Here is a 26,264-nt window from a genome sequence, read left to right on the forward strand (position 1 = left end):
TCAAGGAAAAGCCTGAACAAATAAAAATGTCTTAAGATGTTTCTTGAAGGAGTCAGTAGATTCTGATCCACAGACCTCAGAGCCCGAGCTGGGGTGTAAGTCTGGATCAGATCACTGATGTAAGGAGGAGCCTGACCATGAATATCTCTGAAAGTAAGAACCAGAATTTTGAAGTTGATCCTGAAAGAAACTGGAAGCTAGTGAAGAGTTTTAAGTATCGGAGAAATGTGAGTTCTTTTACTTGAGCGGGTCAGAATTCTCACTGCAGAGTTCTGAATCAACTGCAGGCGAAAACATCTTTATATTTACCAGCATCATGCTACTGTTTGTGGATTGCACAGCAAAAATATTTAACTTTTATATTTTCCCCTCGTGGGTAATCATTATTGTATGAAATCATATCATAAACGCAAAGATACAACACTGTTATAAATGATCATGTTAAGGGGTAATACTGTGACTGCTGAGGGAGGCCGTCATGAGGATTGTTTCCTTCATATATCATCCCATTATATTTAACATGAACCCTAAAACAAATAATAACATGTCGATGTGACATAAGATCACTCAAGATATTTTGAAATCTAAATAAAATCCATATCAATACATAAACATTGTGAGAAAAACAGGAAAAAAAGGGCAAGTATTAGAACAAAGAATGTTACCTACTTGTGCTTAGGTCATTTAAAGTAGCAATATAAAAAAAACAGTGGCCCCCAGGTTACAGTTTGCTCATGTCTGTTCTACTAGAAAAAAACAGACAGCAACCTGCTGTCTAATTGAGTAGACATATAAAATGCTATATATTAGGTTAGGTTAGGTTAGGTAGAACTTTATTGATTGTTTTTTTCCAATTAGACACAGCAATACAGCAATTATTCATAAAAATAAAAATAAGAACAAGAACAAGAGAAAAAAAGAGAAAGAACAAGATTACACAATCTAAGTATAAAGATAAAAAACATAGCTCAAAGAGAAAGGATACAAAGATTAACATAGAACAGAATGTCAAGATACTTTCACTCCACTCCTGCCCCCGAACTCAGAATTGTACAATCTAATAGCCCGCCCACGTTCATTCAGCTCGCTCGGCCAGATCTTTTTCGGGACTGGAACGATACAGGAAGTCCACAGGGTTGGTACTTTCTCCAGCCGTAGACTGAGGTTGAAGATGGAGTGGCTCAGCTAGTTCAGCAGCGCAGGTCTTTAGCAGTCAAGCAGACACCTTGTCAGGACCAGCAGCGTTTCCTGGACGAATCCTCCGAAGTACATCCTGTACCTGGATTGAGGTGAAGCAGACAGCAGTGAGGGTGAGGTGACCTGCTCAAACTTGTTGAAGATGTTGTTTAGACCGTTTGCCTCCTTTTTTACAACCAAAAGATAACAATTTAATGGCAGTTATCCAAGCAAAGGGGGGTTACTTTGAAGAATCTAGAAAATAAGATGTGTTTTCAGTTATTACATTAATTTCTGTTATATGAAATATAATATAGTAAATAACATATAAAAAGTAGTTCACTCAAATTTTTGATGAGAAACTGCAATTTAAATAAGAAGGTGTGTCTTAACTTTAGGCCTGTACTGTATGAAAAGAACTTCATATAAAAAAACCATCATGAAACATTAATAATAAATAACAGTTCAGTGAAGGGGCTGAATAAACACAGGAAGTATTGTCGTCATTTGAATCAGTCAAGGTCGAAACCTTCATGGATGGCTATCTACAAAAATGTGTTTTGTTAGCACATGTATAGTTGTGTCTGTCTTCTGTCTGGGCACACATTTGTTCACAACAAGAGACAACTCTGTGGTTGTGGCAGACAGCTGAAGTTGTAGCTTTTAAAAAGCAATATTGTCTTCATTTAAACCAGTCAAGGTAGGAACAAAAGTCTCGCCAGGTAATTATCATTAAAAGAAGAAGGCACAGGAAGCCTAGCAATATAAATGTGTTTTGTTAACATGTGTATAGTTGTGATTCTCTTGAGTCTCATCAGGTTCATAAATTGTCTTACAGCTAAAAGTTGTTAGTCTAAGCTGTTGTTGAATTGTTTGAATAAAGACAAGAAACAGATCTCAGGCTATAATGCAGAAAGATGTAATGATACTGATGTAAAAAACAAGATAAGAGATATAATACAAAAGACATAAATGCGAACATGTGTTTGAAATCATTTAAAAAATACGAAATAATTACACAAAACTATTTACATCTGGTGTGAGACAATCTATTCCTTCCACTCCCTCACAGCCTTGACCAGGTCTCCGAGGACACAGAGGAGTTGAATGAACTTCTTTGGGCCATCTCTTCACGTCTGAGGTTCATCTCCTCTTGCCTCCATGTTGCCTCCTGCTCCCTCGCCTCCCTCGCCTCTAGGAGCACCAACTGGTAATGTCTCTCTCTCTGTGAGCGCTGTTCTTCGTCCTGTTGCATCCCCTCAAATCCTGTGGGCACCTCCAATGAGCTCTTCCTTCTCCCTGGGCACAATACGGCAAAAAATGAAATCCAAGCACATATTTATTTAAAATGAAAACGGTCTGATTATACTTAGTTTTAGCGAAATTCGATAAATTCGATACACTTTCTGGATTTGTCAGGTGAGCCCATCGTTAAGTAATCAATAAAATAGCCATAAACACGTCTAAATAAAAAGTTATTCTTACCAGGAGCATGTCGGTGCAGTGATGCAGCAGCCAGAGAGGATGTGCTGTTGCTCTTCAACATCTGGTGTAGAGACGCGAGTTATGATTGGCTCATCAGGCGGACACAGGTCCTCGGACATGACTGACGTACTGGATTCTCTCAAAACTGATGAAGAATCTAGAACGTGAAAACACACGATGAGTAAAGAGTAAACAGTGAAAACTACAACACTCACCGTTCACACTTGTCTTCAGTCAATATGTTGCAGAGTCAAGGGCCAACTCTCTCCCCTGACAGTCGGTGGCCGTAGATGGCTTCCATCTCGTCATACCATCTCCCCTGTTTTTTGACGGATCCACAAAGACTATTATAGTCTTTCACATCCCAGTACTCATGTTTTAGCTCTTCAAGTTTCTCCCTGCACTGCTGGGATGTCCTAGTGAAACTAGCAGTCATTCTCTTGACAATTTCCCCGAAGACTTTCTCGTTCCTGATCGACTTATCCATCCGACGCTGGACACTTTCATCTGCCAGGATTGCCAGAAAAGTCTGCACCTCATCGCTGGTCCACGGAACGATCACCGACTCGCTTGAATCCATCTGCATTGTAAAAAGAAAACGATAAGAACTTCCCCTGGAACTTTAAAGTTAGTGAACAGCCTTGAACAAGAATGGAGGTAAATAAGAATCTTTAAAAAAAAAATAAAAAAATTTAATTGAGAATATTTAATTGAAAATGAACTTATCCATTCGTGTTTATTGATAAAATAGAATTGTTAATTTGTATATGTATTACCCTCAACCTTATCAACATTTACAGACCTAAAGACAATGTACAATCAATATTACAGTATTAAAAGGATTAATCTATTCTATTTTACATAGAAGTGTTAACTTAAAACATGTTCCAATTGTATGGCCCTAATATGTTTTCCACTGATGTGTGTTGACACTGCAGAACTACATTTAGAGACAATAAACAACATTAGTTCTCTGAAAAAGTAGATACATGTCCTCCACCGTAGATAATATGTAATAACAGGAAATAAACTAACCACTCTGCTCTCCTTACGAACCAGCAGCTGACACTGGATCGCTCTGGAACAACTATTATGTTCTCTTCCATCCCGCGGAGATACAAGGTGGACATTTCTAGTCACAACCTGTCAACAATCTTTCAACATCCGCGCGGATCCAACACGCCCGACTTCCGGTTCAATACTTTCAAAATAAGAGCACATCACAAAATAAAAGCGTTTCAATGTCCTGCATATACATTTATTCCATTCACACGACTTGTGAATCTCAAAGAACTGTACATCATTAATAGCCGCCTTTACAACATTAATGCATATCGAAGTACCTATAAAATAAATACCCCAGCCTCGAGGAGTATTGACCTTTGTCAATAAATTTCACACTTGGACACTGAATTACTATCCTTTGTTTTAGAGATTGAAATTCTTCATTCTGAACTCCATCTACCTCTGAACAACTTAAATGATGAACTTTACAATCTCAAGTCTTTCTTTAATGTTGCATTGTATCAGGGTTGAAGGGTTTTAGTTTGTTAGAAAAAACACTTTGATCTTGCTTCAGGCCATACACCTTTTCTCCAGTTATAAAACTTCTGAAGATGGTCTGATAGAGAGTAATCCTTCACAGTGCAAACTTGTGTTATTACGAATTAAGACTCTTCCACACTAACTTCTTCCTCTTGGACTTCCTTCTAACACAGGATGGGCGTGATAACTTTTTTTAATGACAGTCACATGTGACTGAAACCGATGTCATCTTCATGATACTAGTGTTGCTGTAGCCAGTAAATGGGAATAGGATCTTACACAGGTTGTGGATTTTGGATAAAAAACGACATTTATTGAGGAATAACATAAAAAAGTTAATCCAGGTTTAAGTCAGGCTTAGTATCTGACTCCAGCAACATTTGTGGAAGGGAATACTAGGAGATCTTAATTATTTTCTTTAATGGTAAAATGTTCTTTCATGGAGGAAGTTTATGCTTAGATGTGGAGGAATTAACTCATCGATAGAATTAAGACTTTGGGTGAACCTGGCTACAGTGCTGAATAAAAACCTGTTGTTATTCTTATTTTATTCTACAGGTGAAGAGTAATATCTTGCTCTGGCTGTCCGGAGATAGCTGTATATTCTTAAATTATCTTGCCAAACCTGATAGAATTTATCCTCTTTTGTTGAAAATCTTTTTAGATACTGGCAAAATGAAGTTTTATACTGATCCTGCCTTCAACAAAGTCATTGATGTCATGGCAACTATGAATATTGCATGCGTGCCCTGATACTCTGATATTCCTATAAAAGTCTATAAATCTATCAAACAGACACATATTACGATAATTATGAATTACATTCATTTTTTAATAAAGGACCACATACACAATTTATAAAACATATGATTTTAATAAATATAAATATTTTAAAAAAGAGCAAGATTTTATCAAAAAGACAGAAAAGAGAAAAAAAAATACAGCTTTACAACAAGACCAAGCATTTTTCAAATGTTCATGTATGAATGACGAACAACAAGAGGAATAAATTAGCATATAAACAAGTAATGTCCACGTCACGTCCAAGCTGAGCTAGGAGGTGGTCCAGTGAGAGTGAAGTTGCAGTAGTAGACTCAGTGGGAGACATCTTGGGTTCTAATGTTTTTCCGGGTGGTTGAACTGACCCGTGAAGAGGACAGCACCTGCACGCACATGGTGAAGACACGGTGAGAGTCTGAACTCTGGGAATATGATTCTGCTCTGGAAGTGTAGGAGTGTTACCTGTAGGCTTGTGCTGGATCAGGAAGATGAAGGGTCGGTCCAGAGTGATCTCCTCTACCGCCATACGAGAAAACATCACAGCGGCTGTTGAAGGAGAGAGAAATGCGATGAGTGTTTGTAGTCGAAGTAATAATGAGACCTGTCAGCCATCAGCTAATATAATACGTGCAACAAGTAGGAAAAACCTATTTACCTGAAGCTGCTGCTCCTTTGGTGCCGAGCTCGTTCACTTCCATCTTCAGCCTCTGCAGGACTTTGGAAACACACAGTCTCTCGTCGGCTGAAGGCAGAAACACAGTCAAGTTAGAGTCCACTTCAAAACAACATCTGCTTTTTGAGAACTTACTGGTGATGCGAGTGAAGTCGGCAGTGGCCAGGTTGAACATTTCTCCCAGACCCATGTTGATGAGCGCCCCCTTCAGATCCACCTCAGAGCTCAGTGTGAACCTGGAGAGTCACGAAAACTGTCAACACTTGAGCAACAAACTGAAGATGGCACGTAACGGTCTGTGGCCTCACCTGGGCAGGGCCAGCTGTCTCTTCACGCTCCTCATCTCTGCTCTCCACTTGTGGATCTTCTGGCTACTCAGCTCTGCACTGAGCGTGCTCAGAGGCACCTCCGATTCAAAGGGGGACACCAGTAACATGCTAAGAGAGTCACCCTCATACGGGACCTCGATGACGTCATAGTCGGTTCCATCGGCAGTCACAAACTCCCCTGTGGGTTTAAAGAGTGTCAGCAACGACAGAGGCCTGGAGAAGATCGTGAGGATGTGGACCTTCTTACCATAGTTGAAGCGGTTTGTGAGTCTCATCATGTGGACAGGAAGTGAGCTGCCGTTGGCACAGTGGAACATCCTCTCCTGGGTCAGTTTGGGGTCAAAAGGAACCTTCCACACACCTTGGAAGTGCAGAGCATTCAGGAGGATCAGCCTGGTCTCATCAGAAAGAGATCCAGGAGTGAAGAACTCCGGGATGGAGCCTGTAGAAAGAAATTAATTAGATACATCGTAAACTTCCAACTATTTACCATCTCAAATACTTGGTCTACACTCTACCTGCCGTGTGGTCTGACACCCAGGCGTTGACGATCTTCTCAGCCTGGTAGGGTTTGGTAAAGTCCACCTGGTTGGGATGGGTCTGGAAAGCCTTGACTAAGGCGCGGCGGTATCCTTTCTCCAGACTCATCTTCCTCTCCACCATCACCCCACTGGCGATGTCCACTCCCTCCTCGCTGGAGAGGTCCCGCTGAAGGAGACGCTGCTGCCGGGACATTCCTCGCTCTGAAGCGCACACACAGGAGAGCCATTTTAAACCCTGGAGCTGTTGGACTACATGCTCAGTAGGGGGCGATGTTGGTGCATGTTTTGTTACCATTTTATTAAAATAATAATGATTCAAAATGTATTTCAGTTTTATTCTACCTTCTATAGATCAGGTTTTTTATTACCAAAACAAAATGATAATTCATACAATGATGACAATAGACTCATGATTTTTACACTTGACCGTCTGTTACCTTGCAGTGAGAAGTCCATGACGGCGGTCAAGGACCTGCGGGTGCTCCCAGCAGCCCCCAGCTGGGCCATGGCCATGACGGAGGTAACGCCGTACGGAGACAAAACCACATTCTTGTGGGCGGATGTTTTGGCGAGTTGAGAGAAGACCTTCAGCCCAAAGTCGGTCTGTTTGTCCTGCAGCGAGGCCAGAGATCCTCCCAGGGTCAACAGCAACAAGATGTAGGTGCACTGCATTCTGGAGGAAATACAAAAACATATAACAAACTGGAGACAAAGTAATCCGACAAGACACATTAAGTACAATTTAGACTAGGATTTTCAAAAAAATGTCTTTATGTATGTCTGGTCTGATTTATTATTCTTGAGTACAATATAAATTGTGTCTGTTATTTAAAGAGTCCTGGTAAAAAAAAAATAGAGTCAGTTCATCTTTTCTTGTTTCCCCAAATCTTCTCTTTAATGAGTGGAACTACTACTGAACCATTTACAGTAGCTTTCCACATAATCGTGTTGGTTGCCAAATCCTTCCACTTCCACAATCACGATGACTACGTCTAGTTTGAACATCCCTCGACGTCATTACATTTAATTAAAGTGCTAAACCAGCGTGTGTGTGATGCGGCACTGATTTAACAACAACTGTGTGTGACGCATGATGGATGTGCGAGTGTGTCAATGTTTTACTGTAAGCTTCTAGCCCGCGGCCGTGTCATTAGGTCAAAGATCAACGACCTGAACCCTGCTTTGATTTACACAACAACTCACGCGTCACAGTTCTACACCCAAAAAAAAAAAAAACTGTGTTTTTTTTGCAGTCATGCAGACTGTGAAGTGCTCACACTCTGTGGTATGTGCTGAATAAATAGTGCGACTGCAGGGTAAATAAACCAGGAGAGATCTGTTTAAACAACAGGAGGGTGATACAAGGAGGGCTGACACGATGAAAGAAAAGCCTTGTTTATAAAAAATATTATTATTTATGCCACTTAAATGTCAATATTTTGGTTTTATTTTGAGATCTCAGTAATAAATACATTAAATAATGTTGAAGATGATTGACAAGAGTAGGTGCAAATGGACAAATACAGAGCTTAATATTATAATAAAGTGATTTTACAGGTATAAACTATATATAATATAAAATATAATAATAATAATCACATGTGTTTGATCCATGACTGACCCACTAGAATAATTTATTTAGCTGACTACAAGAGTGAATTTAAATGGAGCTAATTAAGTAACACATTTTTAAATATGAAACTTGAAATCTTGTCAAATAAGAGTTTAAGAGAAATACAAAAAGTAGAAGATCATCTCACCTGTTTCTTGGTTTTTCTGATCTCAGGTATGAGGAGTCGAGGGTCTCTGTAGGTCCAGCTTCAGTTTGCTTCTGCCTCAATGAGTCCTTCTTTTTATAATGAGCTCGGGGAAGCCACGCCCCCAACCCACCCACGCACACGCACACATTATTCCTGATGATGATGTCATCTGATGTCTGGACAGGCTTCCCATTCAAGACACATTCCCAAGCCCCCTCGCATCCCCCCCGCCCCCTTACAGTCTGTCTGTCTCTTCTGTTTAAATCATGACACAGCAAACACACACACACACACACGCCTCTGCCACTGGTGTGTGACAACGTTGTTTGTACTTTCACAGCTAAAATTAAACTTTTAAGACTGTCTGGGGAGCATAAATCAAAAAGTCTTATCATTTGGAAGTTTGGAATCATCCCAGTTGCTCAGCAGGATGCATATTCACTCAAGGTTTCCAGTGCTTGTTCACGGAGGACCGTTGCAACATCTGCAAAATGTATTAGCTAAAATCTGACTCACAGATTGTAGGCATCAATCAAACAAAACCACAATAATTGAAAATTAAACCCAAATGTGTTCATTGAATTCTAAAATAACAAGAATGACAACTTGAATCGCTCAAGTCTTTGCACATTTTAAAATGTAATTACAGTAGAGAAGCGAGTACAGATCATTTCACATGCATGCTAAAAACACAGCAACTGGTAAAATCAATAAAACAAATACAATAATCATGAAATGGTTTGGCTCACTATCTTTCTGGCCAGGATCAAAATCATGTTATCTGTTATCTCAAAACTATAGCTAGATTTAAACTACATTATTTCACTACAGGCACATAAAAGTGTATTTATTTTAGTGATTTGATCAAAAGGGGGTTTAATAAAAATCATTTTTACAGTTTTTTTCAGTAATTCCGTTATAGACTCATATTAAACTTCAACACACCATCAACGGCTTATCATCTTTTCCATCAACAACTTCAGAAAAACTCTGTTATTTTGCTTAATGGACACAAAAACAAGGATCAAATGACTTCTTTGCGACCGTTATTTATGTCACTATCAATGTATGGATTATATGTATATCTTTGCAGTGAATATATTTGCTTAAACAAGAAATATGAAACCAGAAGTTTGTTAACAACATGAATAATACTTTTTATTATTCAAATTTACAAGATCTTATTTTCCGACATAATTGTCATTAACTCTCCGTCGAATCTACCTGCACTTCGATCTAGGTTTGTATATGAATGCTTTAAATTATACATACATTCTGACCAGTAGAAACATTTCAGACTCTTAACAGTCCAAATTAAATTATATTAGTGGACAAATTTATTTGACACATGTTTAATAGATTTATTGGGCCTTTTTCACACTGTAACTTTAAAACAATAAATATCCATCAATTAAGCCACATATGTAATAAGGATAAAACTTTATATTAAAGAATCAGACCTGCTGTTTTACTCATCAACATCAAGTTATAAAATGACAAAATAGGTTTTCCAAAGTGACATTTTATCGCATTCTATGCCAAGACGACTGTTCTGTTCTGGTTTATTTGCTGCTGTGCTGTCTGGACGTTGTTTTCTTCTCTGGTGCTCTGTTCCTCTTTCATTGGCCCGTAAATCTTATTACGCTGCATCTTCAGAAACACCAGTTCTTGGTAATAACCCTGTGATGTTGGTAATGCGGTTCAAAAGTGACCGCATAACTCAGGGAATAGGAGAAGCTGCCAGTTTGGGTCAATGATCTCACCAGCTTTGAACCCTGCCCCTTTCATGGCCCCACATGTTGTTGAGCTTCAACACGGGTGGTTGAATGAAACCTTAAAACTGCACATCTGTCCATGAAGTACATTCCATATAAGGATGCAAATGGTCGTTTAACATGTTCCACCCACATGGGAGAACCCACCACTCAATGATTCCATGATGTCAACGGATGGATGAAGTGTATTTAGTTTAGTTATTGATACGTTCATGATAGAACCAAACAGCTTCAAACCTGGCTTTAAAACTCACATGTACCCCTTCCATCAATCCATCAATCACCAGGATTAAATTGAACTCTCATTTTACACCTTCAACTATGGAGCACCATCACCCCTAAATCTTTTTCTTGCTGTTAACCATTTTTACATTTCAAGTATTTTATGTAATTGGCAGTAATTTAATACTTAATTTTAGTAGTTTGTTGTTACTATAATCAAAAACTGAAAGTCTAATGACAAAAACATCATTAAAATTGTGTATATTTTAATTCGGCTAGCACTTTAAAAAAATAAATTATCAGTATCTTCTGATTTATCAATATACAGTAATACCGGTTTGAACATGGTCATGAAGAAAAGATTGTTCTCTTCTCTGTGATGAATCCAGCTCTCATTCTTTGGAAAGGAAAAGCTCCAAGACAAATATTGATCGTCTGTTATTTTTGTCGTCATGACTCAGTTTGATTCTTTTTTTGGGGTAAATGCTAAAAAACCCTTTCAAACACACCTAATGAGTGGAAGAATCCACCCACGTTAAAAAAAAAAAGACTTAATCAATTAGTAGTTTACTCTCACTTCTGAGAGTGTTTGGATAAACAACACTAGACTCATGAAACCACAGTTACTCCAAACTTCCGTTCTGTCGCCGTAGAAACTGTAATGACCCCGCTAGAAGTCATCCCTGCTTTTCTTAATGCTTGTCTTCCCTATTAGGGGGAGTTTCCAAACATGGTTGCATAAGGAAGTGGTTGATTTTAACTTGTAGTCGTTTGCTAGATTGAGTCACGCTCTGACTGTAGTAGGAATGGAAAGAGTGAGAGGACAACATGGGACGGGAGAACAGGGAATCCTGTGTTTCATTGGTTGTCCTGTTTTGTCCAGACGGCTACCTTCCTGTTGCACTTGATGTTCCTCTCATTTTTCAAGAAATTAAACAGTAAAGGTGAAAGGTCAGTTAAGGTGAAACATTTTTGAATGGCTGGACAGGAATGGGTGGACGGTTGCTGTTGTCCCAGTCATGACCTGTTATGACCTGTTATCACAAAGAACTCTGAGTGACAATTGTGATATGGAATTAGTAAGTTGTTACTCACTGTCTAACTTTTTTTTTTTAAACGAAAGTCAAGAAAACAACCCACGGACCATTTACTTCCTTTAATCTATATAAGGCCTGTTACACCCAGATATGATAACAAACAAATATAAAACCAGATTTAGTGATCACAACCCTGGGTCTGATGGTTTATGATGGAGAAATGATCAAGCCCATTACTAACACATCCAGATAACTTTCAAGAGTTATCTTTTTACATTACATTGTTTTTAAAAGTAATTGACTGAAAATGCTTTTTTTGCAATGCCCTGGATAAACAACTCCACCAGACTTTATAAAAGGACTTGTCCACCTTTTCTGTCTGAAGGGTGTAGTCATTTTCGTTGGTTGTGAGGTGATGCAACACTTTTTTTTTGTCTTTCCTAAAGACAACTTCACAAAGTACAGCCACAGTACATTGCAGGTTTCTGCAATAACAAACAAATATGTCTTGGTCTGAGTCTCCATTTCTAGATTAGCTTTTATAATAGTTTCAAGATCGGGCACTAAATATCACCAAAGAGTAATTCGATTCCCCCCCCTTCTACTTTAATACAATGAATAATAAAACCATGAACCAATCTGGTTTGGTTGTAATTTGTTATTAGTTGATTAGGACTCTTTTTCTTTGCAAAGGCTTGTTATTGTTTAGTTGTTCTGAGATTTTAAATTTCTATGTTCTGATACAACGAGTCTGGCCTCCCTTTGTCTCCACCAGACCTCTGATGTACTCACTTCTTATCTTGTCCATCCTTCTCCCAACTTCAGTTTGTCTATTTTTTCCACTTCCTGTCTTTTGTCATATATTCCCACCTACACATCATTGCATAACTGTAGCAGAGCCATGTGTGGGCAACAGATCAATGATGGTGAACCACATGACAGGAAGTGAAAGCAACTGTTTATCCCGCATTCAGTTGTGGACGGGTGAGTAAGAGGGTGAGGTCCTGGAAAACCTGGACCAGACAAACAATATTAATCTTTCACAAAATGCACGAACAATAGTAGTTATATAACCTGACCCATGATTGCTGACCTGTGTTAAACAAGACCACACACGTGAACTCTGTAGAGGAGCTTGAGGAACACGTTGTTCTCGGTGGTGTTTGGATCCGACCCTAGAAACATGGAGGTCTTCACAATAGAATTTGAACTGGAATGATGGCGGGATCTTGAATTAACTGCAATCAATGAATTTGTTCGAAAATCTGTTATCAAGTCTTTGACTTATTTATCACATTAAATTAGACCTCGGTTTTTGTATTGTCTGTCTGATACCTGCAGACCTCAGTGACTCACCTGGTCTTTGAAGCACCTTCACTCACTGAGGAGTGATGAGTCATCTCTAGCGGCACGCACCTTCAACATCTTCATAATGGTTTTCTACATTCCTGTAACAACCTGCACGCCACACTAAACTGAGGGACATTGCAGATAACACACAAACACACGTGTTACGATAGGACAAGGTGAAAAATTACATTATTACAGGAGCATTTTTTTTTGGTTTTCTTGCATTGGTTTCCCCAGCAAGCGAGGGTTAAATGTTCCTGGACCTCAAACGTTTTGACAGACGATCACAGAGAACACTTGGATAAACAATGGTTCATTATCGCTGTTCACGACTATCATGACGATTTCATGATGGAATGGATTGATGTATATGTTCAAATTAGTTTTTTAAATTCTGGACTATCACGTTTAGGAGTTGTCACGCCAACCAACTTGAAATTTTGAGTCACTCCTCCTCATGCCTCTTGTCTGTCCTCTTCACGTGTCCACCCCATCTGACTTCAGCCTTTCCTCACTTTGACCCACGTGAGCAGATGTTCTAGATGGAAAAACACCTCTGACTCTAGGTTGACTATTAGACAAGTGATCAAGTACACACAGCTTCTTGTGGTGATTCACACCTCACAGCCGAGTCACAAACATCCTCTTATGTCTCTGCCTACTTTACTTTTTACTCCAGTGAAGGTGGACCTTCAAGTCTGGACTTGGAGCACATTTTCCAACAAACACATACTTCCAGTAAGGTTGTCAGCTTCATGACAATAACAGACAGAATCAGAGTTTGAACTCTGAAGCAGATCCTGCTGCTTGGAGCGTATGTGTTAAACCAAGCCCACATCCTCAACTACGTTCCTCCTCCTGTCATGGAAAAGTTGCACATGTTGAGGAGAACTGACTATTTTCGTGCCTTAGTCATTTTAACCACTTTTCCCGCGGGAGAGAAGGAATCTCTGGAGCCCCCCTAAGACCAGAAGTAAAAATAGAGAATCTAGTCAACATATTGATGTAGTTTGCTTCAAGAATGTGTTTTGTCCTCCCTGTTGTTGGTAGCAAATAAACCTTTTTTCCCAAATTCCAATCCTCCATGGTCTCTATATGAATGTGAAAAGTAACTTGGTCTTATCAGTACAACAGGATCTCTGTGATAAAACTGTCAACTCACTTAACATCGCTGGGCCGTTGATGAAGGTCACATAGAAAAATACAATCATGGCCATAATTACTGCGGTATCGATTATTACTGAAATGTATCTTATTTTGATTAAATAATTTCTCTGAAGTAATATGAGCCCATGACTCTTGGCAAATCAACACACCTGTTGCATCCATGTTTACTCCAAATTAAACCTTTAATCTAGAACCTTCAATTTGTTTGTGGTGCCATAAAGTTTGGAGGCTCCTGTAAAAGCTTTTTAGACACTAAGGATATATACTTGTGTTCTTGACATATGCAAGAATATATCTTGAACTCTGATCATGGTCAGGTTGTGTAAAGAACATGTGGAAACAGGGAACTTAACATGTGTCTGGTTTTAATATATCTACGTAGTCCCACAGAACCTTTGACCCACTCGTGACTCAGCAGTCCACCGTATGGTTGCTCAGGACATTTATCCACACATGCATATGTGGAGGAAACACCTTCGACTCCTGCTGGGACCTTAGACAAGCCGACGTGTGTTTTCGGAAGAGGAAAGAGTGTGTTGAAGGTGTTGACTTCAGGGTATTATTGGACTGCTGTAAAACAACGGCTCCACTGCTCTGCGATGAGTCAGCAGTTTCAAATCGAAGGGAAAGTACCAACGACCAGGGACTCTATTAATGTCTTACATGTGTGGATGAAGTTTGAAGAACCCAAGTATGAATTGACTTTTAACCTCTGTGTCTTTGTTTTCTGTTAATGTTGAACAGTGTGGGAAGTTGCCTACTTAAGATCTCGGCTCAGACAAGGGTTTGAGTGATACTGGATGTTATATAACTGAAAAAAATTAAAAACATGTATTCTTAAAAAAAAAAAGCATACAGTATAGAATCATGTGCATTATGTTTTTTAATAATGTGCTACTGCCAAGTACAGATATGGGGAAACTGAAAACGTCTTTGGGAGAAATGTGTCGTAATTTACACCGACAACTTGATTTAAGTCATTCAGAACATGAACAAATCAAAAGTCAGCCTACCCTAACTTAACTTCTTGACAAGAGTTTGGCTAAACTAGTAGTATTACCTTGATCTATCTTGATAGTCTATGGAATTAAACCATGAGCACGGTTTGCTTTGTATGAGTTATAAGGTGGTTATTTTGTGCTACACCATATATAGGGATGCTTAGATGTAATAATAATAATGATCATTATAAATAATAATAATAATAATAATAGATACTTAATTAATATCCATAGAGAAAATTCACATTCTTAGCAGCGCCCGTTACAAATATAAAAATAAATAAAATATATAATGTTGTGAACACTTCTATAAATATGCAAAAAAATATTATACAATAAAATACATCAATAAACAGTAAAGTTATGTAAAATAAACGTTAATTACGTTGATGTATTATTATTTTGATAGTTTGAATAAGAAAAAAGATTAGGAATTAAATCAAATCATGTACAAAATATCAACAAATCATGTACAAATGAAGAAGAAACTTAAAGTACCTAACAGTCAATAATATATTAATACATGTACTTTAAAAAAAAGGGCATGTTTTGATGTTTAAATAAACATATTTTGAAGTTTATAGTTAAATGAAAACAGCTTTGAAAGCAGCATAACTCAACAAGAGAAAAAACACGTGTCATTAGTTTGTCCTCGTGCAGTCATGCTCATAGCGATCATTCCAAATAGTGAGTGTTCAATTATCAGCGCCAGTGTCTGGATGGAGAAGAGGGAAGTTGTGGTGGTCAGCCTGTTTGATGATAACTCACAGGAAATAACTCATGGAAAATGAAAGTGACACAGAGGAGAAAACATGTATATCTCCTATTATTAGAATGACAGAAAATGTCTTGAATATCTCTGGGATGATGTAATCGGCCTAAGAGAAGCATATGGTTTTATTTGGAAGACGTGTCTGGATGTCAAAATACATAATTTAAAAGTTCGAGACAAAATTACAAAAAAAAGGTTTTAAGATGCTTCACTGTGACCCAACTTTGAATAATGGAAGTAAAACAATGTTTCAATAAGGTACCTGTTTTTTACCCAACAAAGGGCTTTTTTTTTGTTGAGTTTGCTATCAAGTTTAAGAAGAAGCTTGACGTTCACTAAGAAAATAAATCACTTATTAAATTATGAGAATTCACCTTAAATGACAAGAGAAATTATTCTTAATTTAAAATGACAATGAGGGATTGTTTTCGGGATCTATTGATGAAAGAAGGACCTAATAATACTTTAAATTACCGGTCCGTAGGCTTGTGTTTGCAACATCGCCCCCTTGTGAATTGGAGTTCACATCCTCTCTGGTTTGTGGATTTGCATGGTTCGAAGTTCACGTTATTATATTGGATCATACTGTATATTGGTTTAGTCAGGCATTAACACGACAGAATTCAATATTTAATCAATTAACGTGCCGTTACGTGTATTATGTGTGTTTAAAAACATATTCCTACCTTTCCGACCTCACCCGGCGCCGTGGCTTAGATGGTTAAAGCGCCTGTCTAGTAAACAGGAGATCCTGGGTTCGAATCCCAGCGGTGCCTTTTGGAACAAAGTAGCGTAAACTTGGTTTTAAATCTCGTGAAATATTGTTTATACTTTTAGACAAACAACAAACACTAATAATCTAATTGAACGACACTTTTTACAGCGCTAAATAGAGATATGTTTGTGGACTACATCCAGTGATGTTTTATCCCATGTCATAAATAAGTTATTAAATGATATCATTAGTGACGTAATATATTATTAAGTGATGACTTCAATGTTGGACCAGAAATTATTTTCAATGTGCTTTACACAGACCATAACCAACATTTGTTTAGAGTTGCGAATTAAAGCCAAAGTATTTTTTCATATATCCACACGATGTCGCTGTTTCCTTGGAAAGTGCAAAAAGCCAGAAAGTGAACCATTACCGTCTGAAAAATATTCAATTATGACAGAGATCATTGTGAATGATACCATGGATGTGTTTTTATTAGAACTCTCAGAATGTTTTCGCTTTTTTTTTGGCCAATTGGTCGTAAATCATCTTAGTTTAGACACTGTGTTGTTCTCAGTATTATCTTGATCTCTATTATCTTTTGATTCTTTTATAAAGTATATACTTTATGAGTATTGTTTTGATTGTTTAAGCGCTTTGTGACCCTGGTCTGGAAAAGCGCTATATAAATAAAAATTACTTACTTACTTACTTACTTACAAACTAAAACACTGCCACCAGAACAGGAATTAAACGTCTGTAAAAGTTAAAACATCTTCCAGATCTTCCAAGGGGACCCCAAGGTGTTCCGAGCCCAGCTGCAAGTCTCTCAGGCATGTCCTGGGTCTACCTTGTGGTCTAGGGTCGAACACCCCCCCTCGTCCTGGGCCGTCCCAAGCCTGCTCTTCTTACTTTCATATCTATTCATGGTCAGACTCCACCTTACATCAGTGATCTGATCCAGTCCTTTGATTGTTTGGTGGACTTACTTTCTTACTTTCTTGTTCTTTTTCTTGGTGACTGCAGTCATGGCCCTGGTGCTGACCTGAGTCTGGTGACCTGCAGGGAATGGAAGGCGCTCTTCTGTGTGTTCTTGCAGCCAGTACAAATAATCGAACACTGTCTACAGCTGATAAGACTTTTCCTTGACAAATGAGTCAAACTTAAAATGTAAACGTGTTCTTTTTATCACATTAAAACAGTGAATAAATTCTACCTTATATGATTTATTATGAGGGGAGAATTTTATTATCATCGGCTTTCTATATTTACGTATTAAGCTTTTATTAAACCTATTCTTATACAAAAAAATCTTTTTTTCCATTTTGTATTTCGCATTTTATTGAAATTATTGAAATCTTGAAAATGTTTTTACATTCTACTCTCTATAGGCCTTTAAAAAAATATTTTATTCTCCCTCCCATATTTGTATATTTGTAGGTATTCATATATAAATCCTTTACACATTTGCTTGATTATTATTAAACTGAAATTCTAATTAACTTATTTTTACTGTAACTGTCTACTTATCTTTTCCACTTTTTTAGTAGACATTGTTGTTTTTTAACAATGTTAATATATACTGTATTTCTAGAACTATTAAGGTCACTTAAAATCACTTCTTTCTTCAAAGAATAAACCTTTACATATTAATTCTGTTTGTACTTACTGACCTGAGAAGAGGTCAGTCGCCCTGCATCACCACTGATCACTTCTGTGAACTTCTTCGAAGCGTAAATAAGTCGTTCTCCAGTTGTTTATATATACATACAGTGGGTTTAGAAAGTAATCAGACCACCTTTGATTTTTCACTCATTTTTTCATTGCAGCCATTTGCATTTAAATTCATTTTTCCCCTCATTAATGTACACTCAGCACCACATCTTGACAGAAAAAAAACAGAAATCAAGCATTGTTTGCAAATCTATTAAAAAAGGAAAACTGAAATATCACATGGTCATAAGTATTCAGACCCTTTGCTGTGACACTTATATATAACTCACGCGTTGATTTGTTCTTCTGATCCTCCTTGAGATGGTTTTACACCTTCATTGAAACACACCTGTCTCACATGCTGTGTGGTGTGTTGGGGTGGAAATGTGTCCAAGAGGAGTGTCAACAGGTTGGACAGGTTGATCAGGAGGGCTGGCTCTGTGGTTGGAATGAAGCTGGACTCCCTGGTGTTAGTTGCTGAGAGGAGATCATTGAACAAACAAGCAGAAAAAGCAGAATGAGTGCACGAATGCTCCTACCCAGGTGCAAAACAAATAGACTCAAGGACTCATTCATTCCTCGGGCTATTAAGTTGTACAATTCTGAGTTCGGGGGCAGGAGTGGAGTGAGAGTATCTGGATGTTCTGTTCTATGTTAGTCTTTGTATCCTTTGTCTTTGTTATTTTTCTTTGACCTATGTTCTTTGTCTTTATCTTTAGACTTAGATTGTGTCATCTTCTTCTTTCTCTTTATGTTCTTGTTCTTATTTTATTTTGATTTATTTTTTATAAAAAAAAATGCTGTATGTATTGGCTATTGGAAAAAAACAATTTCATCACAATCAATAAAGTTTTACCTTACCTTACAGCTCACAATGCATGTCAGAGCAAACAAGAATCATGAGGTCCAAGGAACTGCTTGAAGAGCTCAGAGACAGAACTGTGGCACAGATCAAGGTTACAGAAGAATGTCTGCAGCACTCAAGGTTCCTAAGAGCACAGTGTTCTCCATAATCCTTAAATGGAAGAAGTTTGGGTCGAGCAGAACTCTTCCTAGACCTGTGGCCGTACAGCCAAACTGAGCAATGGTGGGAGAAGAGCCTTGTTGAGAACCAAGAAGAACCAAAGATCACTGTAGCTCCACAGATGCAGTGGGAGATGGAAGAAAGTTAAAAAGGAAGCTAATCTTAAATGAGATTCTATTGAAGAACTGAAGCTACAGCTAAAGGATAAGCTCTCATTGCAGTACGACTTCAAACTCCAATACGAAGATCCAGATTGTAATCATGAGCTCTGCAATTTGACCGAAATGATGGATTTGCCTGAAAGAGCTACACTTAAAGTAATTCCTCTCGGGACTTTGGAGTTGACGTCACAACCGCTCAAGAGTCAGACTGCAGCACAGCAGACGCTGATATATATTGCCGTTATCTGAATCTTCACCGTTACCAAAAAAGACGGTGGCCAGAGTTCTTTGAAATACCCAATTTCTCAGTGGATGTTAAGTTACAGACTGAGCCGGGCAGATCTTTCATTCATGAAAAAGATGTGAAGCCAATTATTTGCCTAATTTACCTGATGGACATGATGGAAGAAGCCTCGGTAACAGCAGGAAGATTGCCATAGAGGAAATGAAGAAAAAAAAAAGAATGCCAGTTTAGTCGCTCAGATAGTGGACCAAACATTGCCACTGCACAGAAGGTGGTCATTCAGGAGCCCGCTGTCCAGAGCATGGTGGAAGATTGACCAATACTTTTCACCGAGAGACAGGTTCTTGTTCATTTTGGCTTGCCTTCCCCCATAAAAGTTTCTAGCAGATCAAATGTCAGTCAGTACATATCAACACTGTGAGGCCAGAAATCGTACTACATTTTATGAAATACTAAACGACATCTTCATGAGAAAACTAGCTCTTGTACTATATGCAAGTCATTAAAAGATGTGTTGATACCTATATGTGTGCTGATGTTATTTGTATTTAACTTTCTCTCTTTCTCTTTCTCCCTTCCCTTTATTTTTCATGTTTTTGCTGAGTTTAATCGGCAGTATAAATCTATGACGCCCTGGACCAACACACCCCACGCCTTATCCAACTTTTCAAGTCCAAAAAAGGAACTACGGGGCAGAAACTAACAAGCTGGATGCAGAACATCAACTGGTTGATAAGAATTATGTTCTTTTTGGTTGATTTGAATAAATAGCTCTCCAGCGAGACTGATGTTCTCTTTTGGTTGCTGTGGCCATAAATATACACTTCAACCTCAATCTTCACACCTTTTTTATTTTTTAAATCCTTTCACACCATCTCAATGTGTCAGTGGTTTGACACGATGTTTTATTCTTAGTAAGTTATTTAGATATGATCAATTATAAAGTTAAAACTTAAAGCCCTGGCTATAATATCAGCCTGTACTCGAGGGGAATTGTACAGTATATGAACACAAATACAAAGTTCTGAACCATTATCTCTTCTCTCTCTGTATTGTAGTCACCAGAAGTGATGGTACTTCGCTGTGTTGTCCTCAAAGACCTTCCTGTTGTACTTGGTTAAGGTTCAAGTGAGGTCTACGTGACCTGCTTTGTAAGTAAAGTATTGAGAGAGGGAACCTTTTGAACTGAATTTACTGAGAAATCATATTAAATATGTTTTTCAGCAGCAGGTTGGAAAGACAGTTCACCTTCAGCCCATCTCTGCTGCCATCATACTTGAGGGAAATGCTGTCATGGACCATGTTGGAAACAAAAAACTTTCTCCAAAACTGCTTAGTCTAAAAAATGAACTTCTGTGGTAGGTCACTTATGTAGTGTGTAGTTCACAGTAAAATGTTTGTTCTCAAAATATTGTTTATGTTGAAGATTTTTTTGTTGTGCATTTTTGTAGAAGTTATTAAAGTCTATAAAAAAGGCTTATTAAAACGTTCAAGATATTGTCAAAAGCTTTTGATCTACAATGCAGGTTTGTAACTGAATGTTCACTTCTACTATGACGACTATGAACAAAACACTCTTCAGCCTGTCAAGAGAAAATGTCTCCAGTTAAAGGCATTGTGGTTTTAAAATACATTTGAAATCAACTGAGTTCATCCATATAGTCTTGTCTATTCATGGTGTTTTTGGTCGTCATTACCATTAGATATTGGGTTTACGAAATTGCTTACATTTGCTCAAACCATGTTCCTATATTCCTATTTTTAAAGATATAAACTGAGTACTAAAAACTTAAAAGAAACAAGTTACTACAGTCTAATTATTTTGGTTGAGTATTTCACAAAAAAAAAGAAGTTCTAATCTAATTAATTTAATTTAATTAATTCAACTTATAGTATTTTACAGTGAATCGAGCATCTCTGGAGAGACCTGAAAAATGTACACATGTGTACAGCATGTAAAGCAGCCACAGAAAATTATAAAGCTGTGAATGACGACATGGCGACCAGCTCTCATAAGCAGCACATGCAGAGGAAAAACAATTTCCTATTTGTCGTGCTTGTGGTGTGTGTGAGTGTGTGTAGACTCAGCAGATACAACAACAGACTCATCCAGAGACATCGGACTATAGTATTCTTTTTTCAGGTAATGCCATATTTGTGATATTTTCTATTATTCCCTTGAAGCATGAATCCAAGTTAATTATTTCTTCAAAAATGTAGCAAAAGGAAGCTTTTAACAGAGGAACTAGTTGTAATTGTGTAATCATTTGGTGCATGTTTTAGCTACTGAAGATGTAAGATTAAATCTTGGTTTTCTTCTGACAGCAAGCATAGCCAGAAATCTTAAATACAAAACATGTGTTTGAAAAAAAAAGTAATAAACCTTGAACAGTGTTTTATTTTATAGGATATAAACTGACTTCAAAAATATGTATTCACCTGTTGATGGTGATCATTGCACTACGACTGTGAATACACTTGCATTCCAACCCTTGATCTCACTTTACTTGTAGGAGGGAAGATCGACGACAAGTTACCTTCAAACACATTACCTCATTCATCAGGTGAGTCATTTGAATTGACTTTACAGCTACAATATGCAAGAACATAACACTTGATATAATAAATAACACTTTTTGAATAATTACCTACTGCATATATAGAGCTTCTTGACTAACAAGCCTAAAAAGTCATCTCTAAATACATGTTATTATTATGTTTTTATTATATTATTGACTGTTAGATTCTGTATGTTTCTTCTTCATTTTTGTACATGATTGGTTGATATCCTGTACATGATTTAATTAATTTCTTCATCAATTTTCGAATTCAAACAATCAAAATAATAACATATATTTTCTGTCCATGTTCATGAGCTGATGACTAATACTTGTATGATGATTATAAATGCTAATAACCCAGCAACATTCCTGATGCTATAATAGCTTCAAATCATAATTGTAAATATACACATATTTAGAGTCTTGTTTTCTCTCTAATATAAATTTAAAATACTTCAGTAATGGTTTAGTCTATAGATGTGAAGCTTAGAATGAAATGTTGGTAACTAGTACATTGCATTGTTGATGTATTGATGTATTTTTTAAATATTGAAATTGACATATTAAAGTACAAGTTAGCTTAGGTTTGAATTTTGTATTTTGCAGGAGCAGCTCACTATTTTGATCTTTATTGAGGACTCTTGTACCATCCTCTGTTTTCAGGTAAATATGTAAAATACAGAATATTCAACACCATATATGACAAAAATGCATACATACATAATATAAGTGTGTATTTCTGCCATCTAACTGTTGCACGTTGAAACCATGTTGTGGGTAGTCAAAGGTTAAACTCTTCCTAGTGACACAGATTCTGTCTCTCTCTCTCTCAAGATGTCATCCACCTCCATCAACAGTTATGGCCTCAGAATCTTCTACATCTGCAGCTACACCTTCATTTTACTTGTGGGTTTTGTTTTCAACATCACTGCCCTGGTGGTTTTCTTCCGTCAGGGCAACTCTAGATCTCAAACCACCATTTACATGACCAACCTGGCCTTGGCCGACGTTCTCCTCATCCTCACGCTGCCCTTTAGGATCTACCACTATTCTGGATTCAGTGAACTTCCACCAGAGTTGTGTGACGCTACGGGTCTGGTCCTCAAGGCCAACATGTACGGCAGCATCCTGCTTCTCACTTGCATCAGTTGCGACCGCTGCATGGCCGTCACCTTCCTGACCACCCGCGTGCAGGACTGGAGAAAGAAGGCGCCTTTTGTTTGTCTCGGGATATGGATTCTGACCTTCGGTGCAAGCGTTCCCATCTACCTGTTCTCCAAGAAACTCCTGACAGCCAATTCCTCAAATTGTTTTGACAACTTTCCCGTATATGCCACTCTTCCTTATGTGGTGTTCCCAACACTATTTCTGGGATTTGGGATTCCCTTAGTCATTATGCTGGTCAGTTCGTGGGGTCTGATCCGTGCCGTCCAGAAGAGCATCGTGGCCCAAACCGACCTGGTGGACAGCAAGAAGATCCGAAGAATGATCGCAACCAACCTGGTCATTTTCCTCATCAGCTTCCTTCCATATCACATCGTCATTCTTTTAATGTACATAAAGGAAAGATCCGCCTCCTTGGACATCCACTATAGAATCTCCCTGATGCTAGCGTGTCTCAACACAGTGCTCGACCCGATCGCCTACTATTTCACCACCGAAACCTTCAAGAAGAGAGTCTACAGAGACACGGCTCAGAGGATGTTCCCGCTGAAAAATGGGAGCAAAGTTCAAGAGGGCGGGAGAGAAAGGCAGAGTTGAGATTGTACCGTTAAATACTTTTTTCAGAATAATACGTCAACATGTAAACCAAAAAAAAAACGTTTTATTTAATTACTGTGCCGTTTCTGTCATATAAATATTTCATTTTTTGTAAATAAGAACATGTTTTATGAAAAAAAAGAAGAAATGCATAACAATAACTGGTGCTTTCTATAGTATTTTACAAAATAAAAGATGAAAGGATGAGGATGTGTGTGTGCCGTCAATCCAAAAAAAAATGACAAAGAGCTAAAATATGATAGAAAAACATAAATTAACAAAGCAAGTAAGAATAGTAAAGAAAGAAAAATCAACTTCAAATAAACCTTACTATGGCAAAACATACTCTATGTATAAACCTTTTGTGTAAAAGAAACTGATGGAAAAGGAACCTTAATATCAAGTCAATATTTTCTCCTTTTATTTGAGGCGCAGGAAATTTTCAAAAAAGTTACAAAAAAAGTGAAACAAAACCCATCCTTAATACCAATGTCTCTTGTTGCTCTTTAAGCGACTTCTCGAATAGCAGCTTTCAGTTCCCACATATTCTACTATGATTTATTTGTTTTTGTTTTTTTGTGGTTTGACAGGGTCTGCTGAGTCTCAGACTGATGGCGTACTTGTAGTTACATTAAAACCCTTTTTTGCGTCAAAATGAAAAGTATAAAAGTAGTAGAAAAGTAAGTAGTAAAAAGTAATATTTGGCAAAGCGAACTGACAAAGATTTTGTGACAGGAAAAAAAAAGTTCTTTATAATGAATAAATACATTATGTCTCAAATTAGGTATATCTTGTCTGTTACAGGAAGTGACGTTTAATTAATCTGATCGATAAATCGACAAACACGTGGGTGACAGTAAAAGCAAATTCATGTCTGAAGTGGGAACAGTTTCTGCAGGTCATTTGTGCAACATTTGTGCCCAAAATGTTAGGATAGATACAGAGAATAATATTTATTTGACGTTCTGCGTTGTAAGTTCCTTCCTTTTTTAAGCGTGAGCACAACACTAACACTTGTAAACAACTCCCTCAATGACCTCATCAGATCCACAAAGGTGTTCAATGCATGTGTTTTGGACGCAACATGAACAAATACACGTCAATAAACTTGGTTTACCAACAGCATTAAGGCCATTTCTCATTCAAGCAAAAGTATGACAACGGAAGTTGTTTTGTTTTTTTAAGCCATCAACAAACTGAAAAACTAGAACAATCTATAAGAAGTGGAAAAAGCAAACGTGAGGCCGTGAGATAGAGAAGTCAGTAGCTGTGATGAAACAACAGGAACCGGCGAGTGTTTACTGCACCTTCTGCTTTTAAGTGTGCTGAAAGTGAGAAGGAGGCTCGAAGGCGATGTGCGTGTTTCTGTACCGTCTGTGGTTTCCTGTGCTCGCCGCTTTCATACTTGTTGCCGTGAAAGAAGCTGTGACCGTCACATGAAATGGAAAGATAGGGGCCAAGCATTTGTGTGAAAAAAAACATTCTCACAAAGTTTCCTTCGAAAGGTTAAGTTGGCCCGACGTGAACAAGTGTCTAAACAAACTATTAAAAAGAACACACGCTGCATATTCTAATCACTGTAGCTACCTTTATTTCAGAAGAGATAATGTAACTCACTAAAGTAGCAAACGTGATAGAGCGGCTACCGCAAAGATGTTGAGTAAGAGACCGTCTACAAAAAGCTTGTTAGAAAAAAATGTGACACTGAAAAGTCATTGAACACATTCATTTACTTTCAACATAGATTCAAGATTCAGGATTCACAGCGTTTATTGTCATAGGTACTGAACACTATGAAATTCTTTCTCTGTTCCCCCAACAAAAGTGCACAGTATAAATACATATGCATTTAAACAAACTAAAATATATTTAAACAATAAAAGCAACAAAACAGCGTAAAAACAAGTAAAAGTACAATTAGTGCAAGCGTTGTCGGCATGAAGTAGATCGATGATAAGCTGTTGAGAAGTCTGATGGCGGCTGGAAAGAAAGAGTTTTTCAGTCTTGTCGTTCTGCGGCCTGAGGGCAGGAGTGTTTCCAGTCCGTGATGGGGGTGGGGATGGGTGGGATCCTTGAGAATGGAGGCAGCTCTACTGTAGACTGCGGTGGTATATGCTCTGCAGGGGGGCCGAGGAGTTGTAGTGATCCTCTCAGCTGTCTTTACCACTCTCTGCAGGCGTTTGCGGTCCGCCACAGTAGTGCTGCCATACCACACGGTGAGGCAGCGACAATATGTATTAATATAACTACTTTACACCTGAGAAAAACTACTTTTTATAACACTTACGGACACGTTATATACTTCACGTTAAAAAATATCCCAATGATTTTACCCATTTCCAGAACATTTAACATTTACATTCATGCAAAATCTTTAAAAGACTTTGATATATTTTTAAGGCACTTTTAAAGAACCTCGTTAGTAGTACATTTCAAATGTCCCTCTTCTTAAGTAATATTTTATATAT

General features: G+C 37.8%; 2 protein-coding genes, 2 long non-coding RNA genes and 1 other non-coding gene across 6 annotated transcripts; 3 read left to right on the forward strand and 2 right to left on the reverse strand.

Annotated features, from left to right (window-relative positions):
• The first annotated feature begins 436 nt into the window (after positions 1 to 436).
• LOC148082533 (uncharacterized) lies at positions 437 to 7,056 on the forward strand. Its single transcript, XR_015710933.1, has 4 exons — positions 437 to 1,310; positions 2,249 to 2,386; positions 3,120 to 3,248; positions 6,975 to 7,056. It is a non-coding gene; the product is annotated as an uncharacterized LOC148082533 (long non-coding RNA).
• LOC148082534 (uncharacterized) lies at positions 2,074 to 2,893 on the reverse strand. The gene is made up of 2 exons (XR_015710934.1): positions 2,662 to 2,893; positions 2,074 to 2,475 (listed from the first exon to the last, which is right to left on the reverse strand). It is a non-coding gene; the product is annotated as an uncharacterized LOC148082534 (long non-coding RNA).
• serpine1 (serpin peptidase inhibitor, clade E (nexin, plasminogen activator inhibitor type 1), member 1) lies at positions 5,058 to 8,366 on the reverse strand. The gene is made up of 9 exons (XM_087789738.1): positions 8,291 to 8,366; positions 6,968 to 7,203; positions 6,507 to 6,731; positions 6,236 to 6,430; positions 5,968 to 6,166; positions 5,795 to 5,895; positions 5,642 to 5,728; positions 5,449 to 5,532; positions 5,058 to 5,369 (listed from the first exon to the last, which is right to left on the reverse strand). The coding sequence occupies exons 2-9, from the start codon at positions 7,200 to 7,202 to the stop codon at positions 5,323 to 5,325; spliced, it is 1,173 nt and encodes a 390-aa protein (XP_087645864.1). The 5' UTR covers position 7,203; positions 8,291 to 8,366; the 3' UTR covers positions 5,058 to 5,322.
• A 7,950-nt stretch (positions 8,367 to 16,316) lies between these two features.
• On the forward strand, positions 16,317 to 16,390 carry trnat-agu (transfer RNA threonine (anticodon AGU)). Its single transcript has one exon. It is a non-coding gene; the product is annotated as a tRNA-Thr (tRNA).
• Positions 16,391 to 21,542: 5,152 nt separating this feature from the next.
• Positions 21,543 to 24,182, forward strand: LOC148082537 (lysophosphatidic acid receptor 4). 2 transcript variants are annotated; one of them, XM_087788222.1, is made up of 4 exons: positions 21,547 to 21,617; positions 21,988 to 22,038; positions 22,642 to 22,698; positions 22,870 to 24,182. In XM_087788222.1, exon 4 carries the CDS (start codon positions 22,870 to 22,872, stop codon positions 23,794 to 23,796), a length of 927 nt encoding a protein of 308 aa, XP_087644348.1. In that variant the 5' UTR covers positions 21,547 to 21,617; positions 21,988 to 22,038; positions 22,642 to 22,698; the 3' UTR covers positions 23,797 to 24,182. The 2 variants fall into 2 exon arrangements, with proteins under 2 accessions (XP_087644349.1, XP_087644348.1); XM_087788223.1 differs by lacking the exon at positions 22,642 to 22,698 and having other exon boundaries at positions 21,543 to 21,617.
• The last annotated feature ends 2,082 nt before the right edge of the window (positions 24,183 to 26,264 follow it).

This window comes from Callionymus lyra, chromosome 4 (genome assembly GCF_982586985.1).
Source record: "Callionymus lyra chromosome 4, fCalLyr1.hap1.1, whole genome shotgun sequence".
NCBI lineage: Eukaryota > Metazoa > Chordata > Actinopteri > Syngnathiformes > Callionymidae > Callionymus > Callionymus lyra.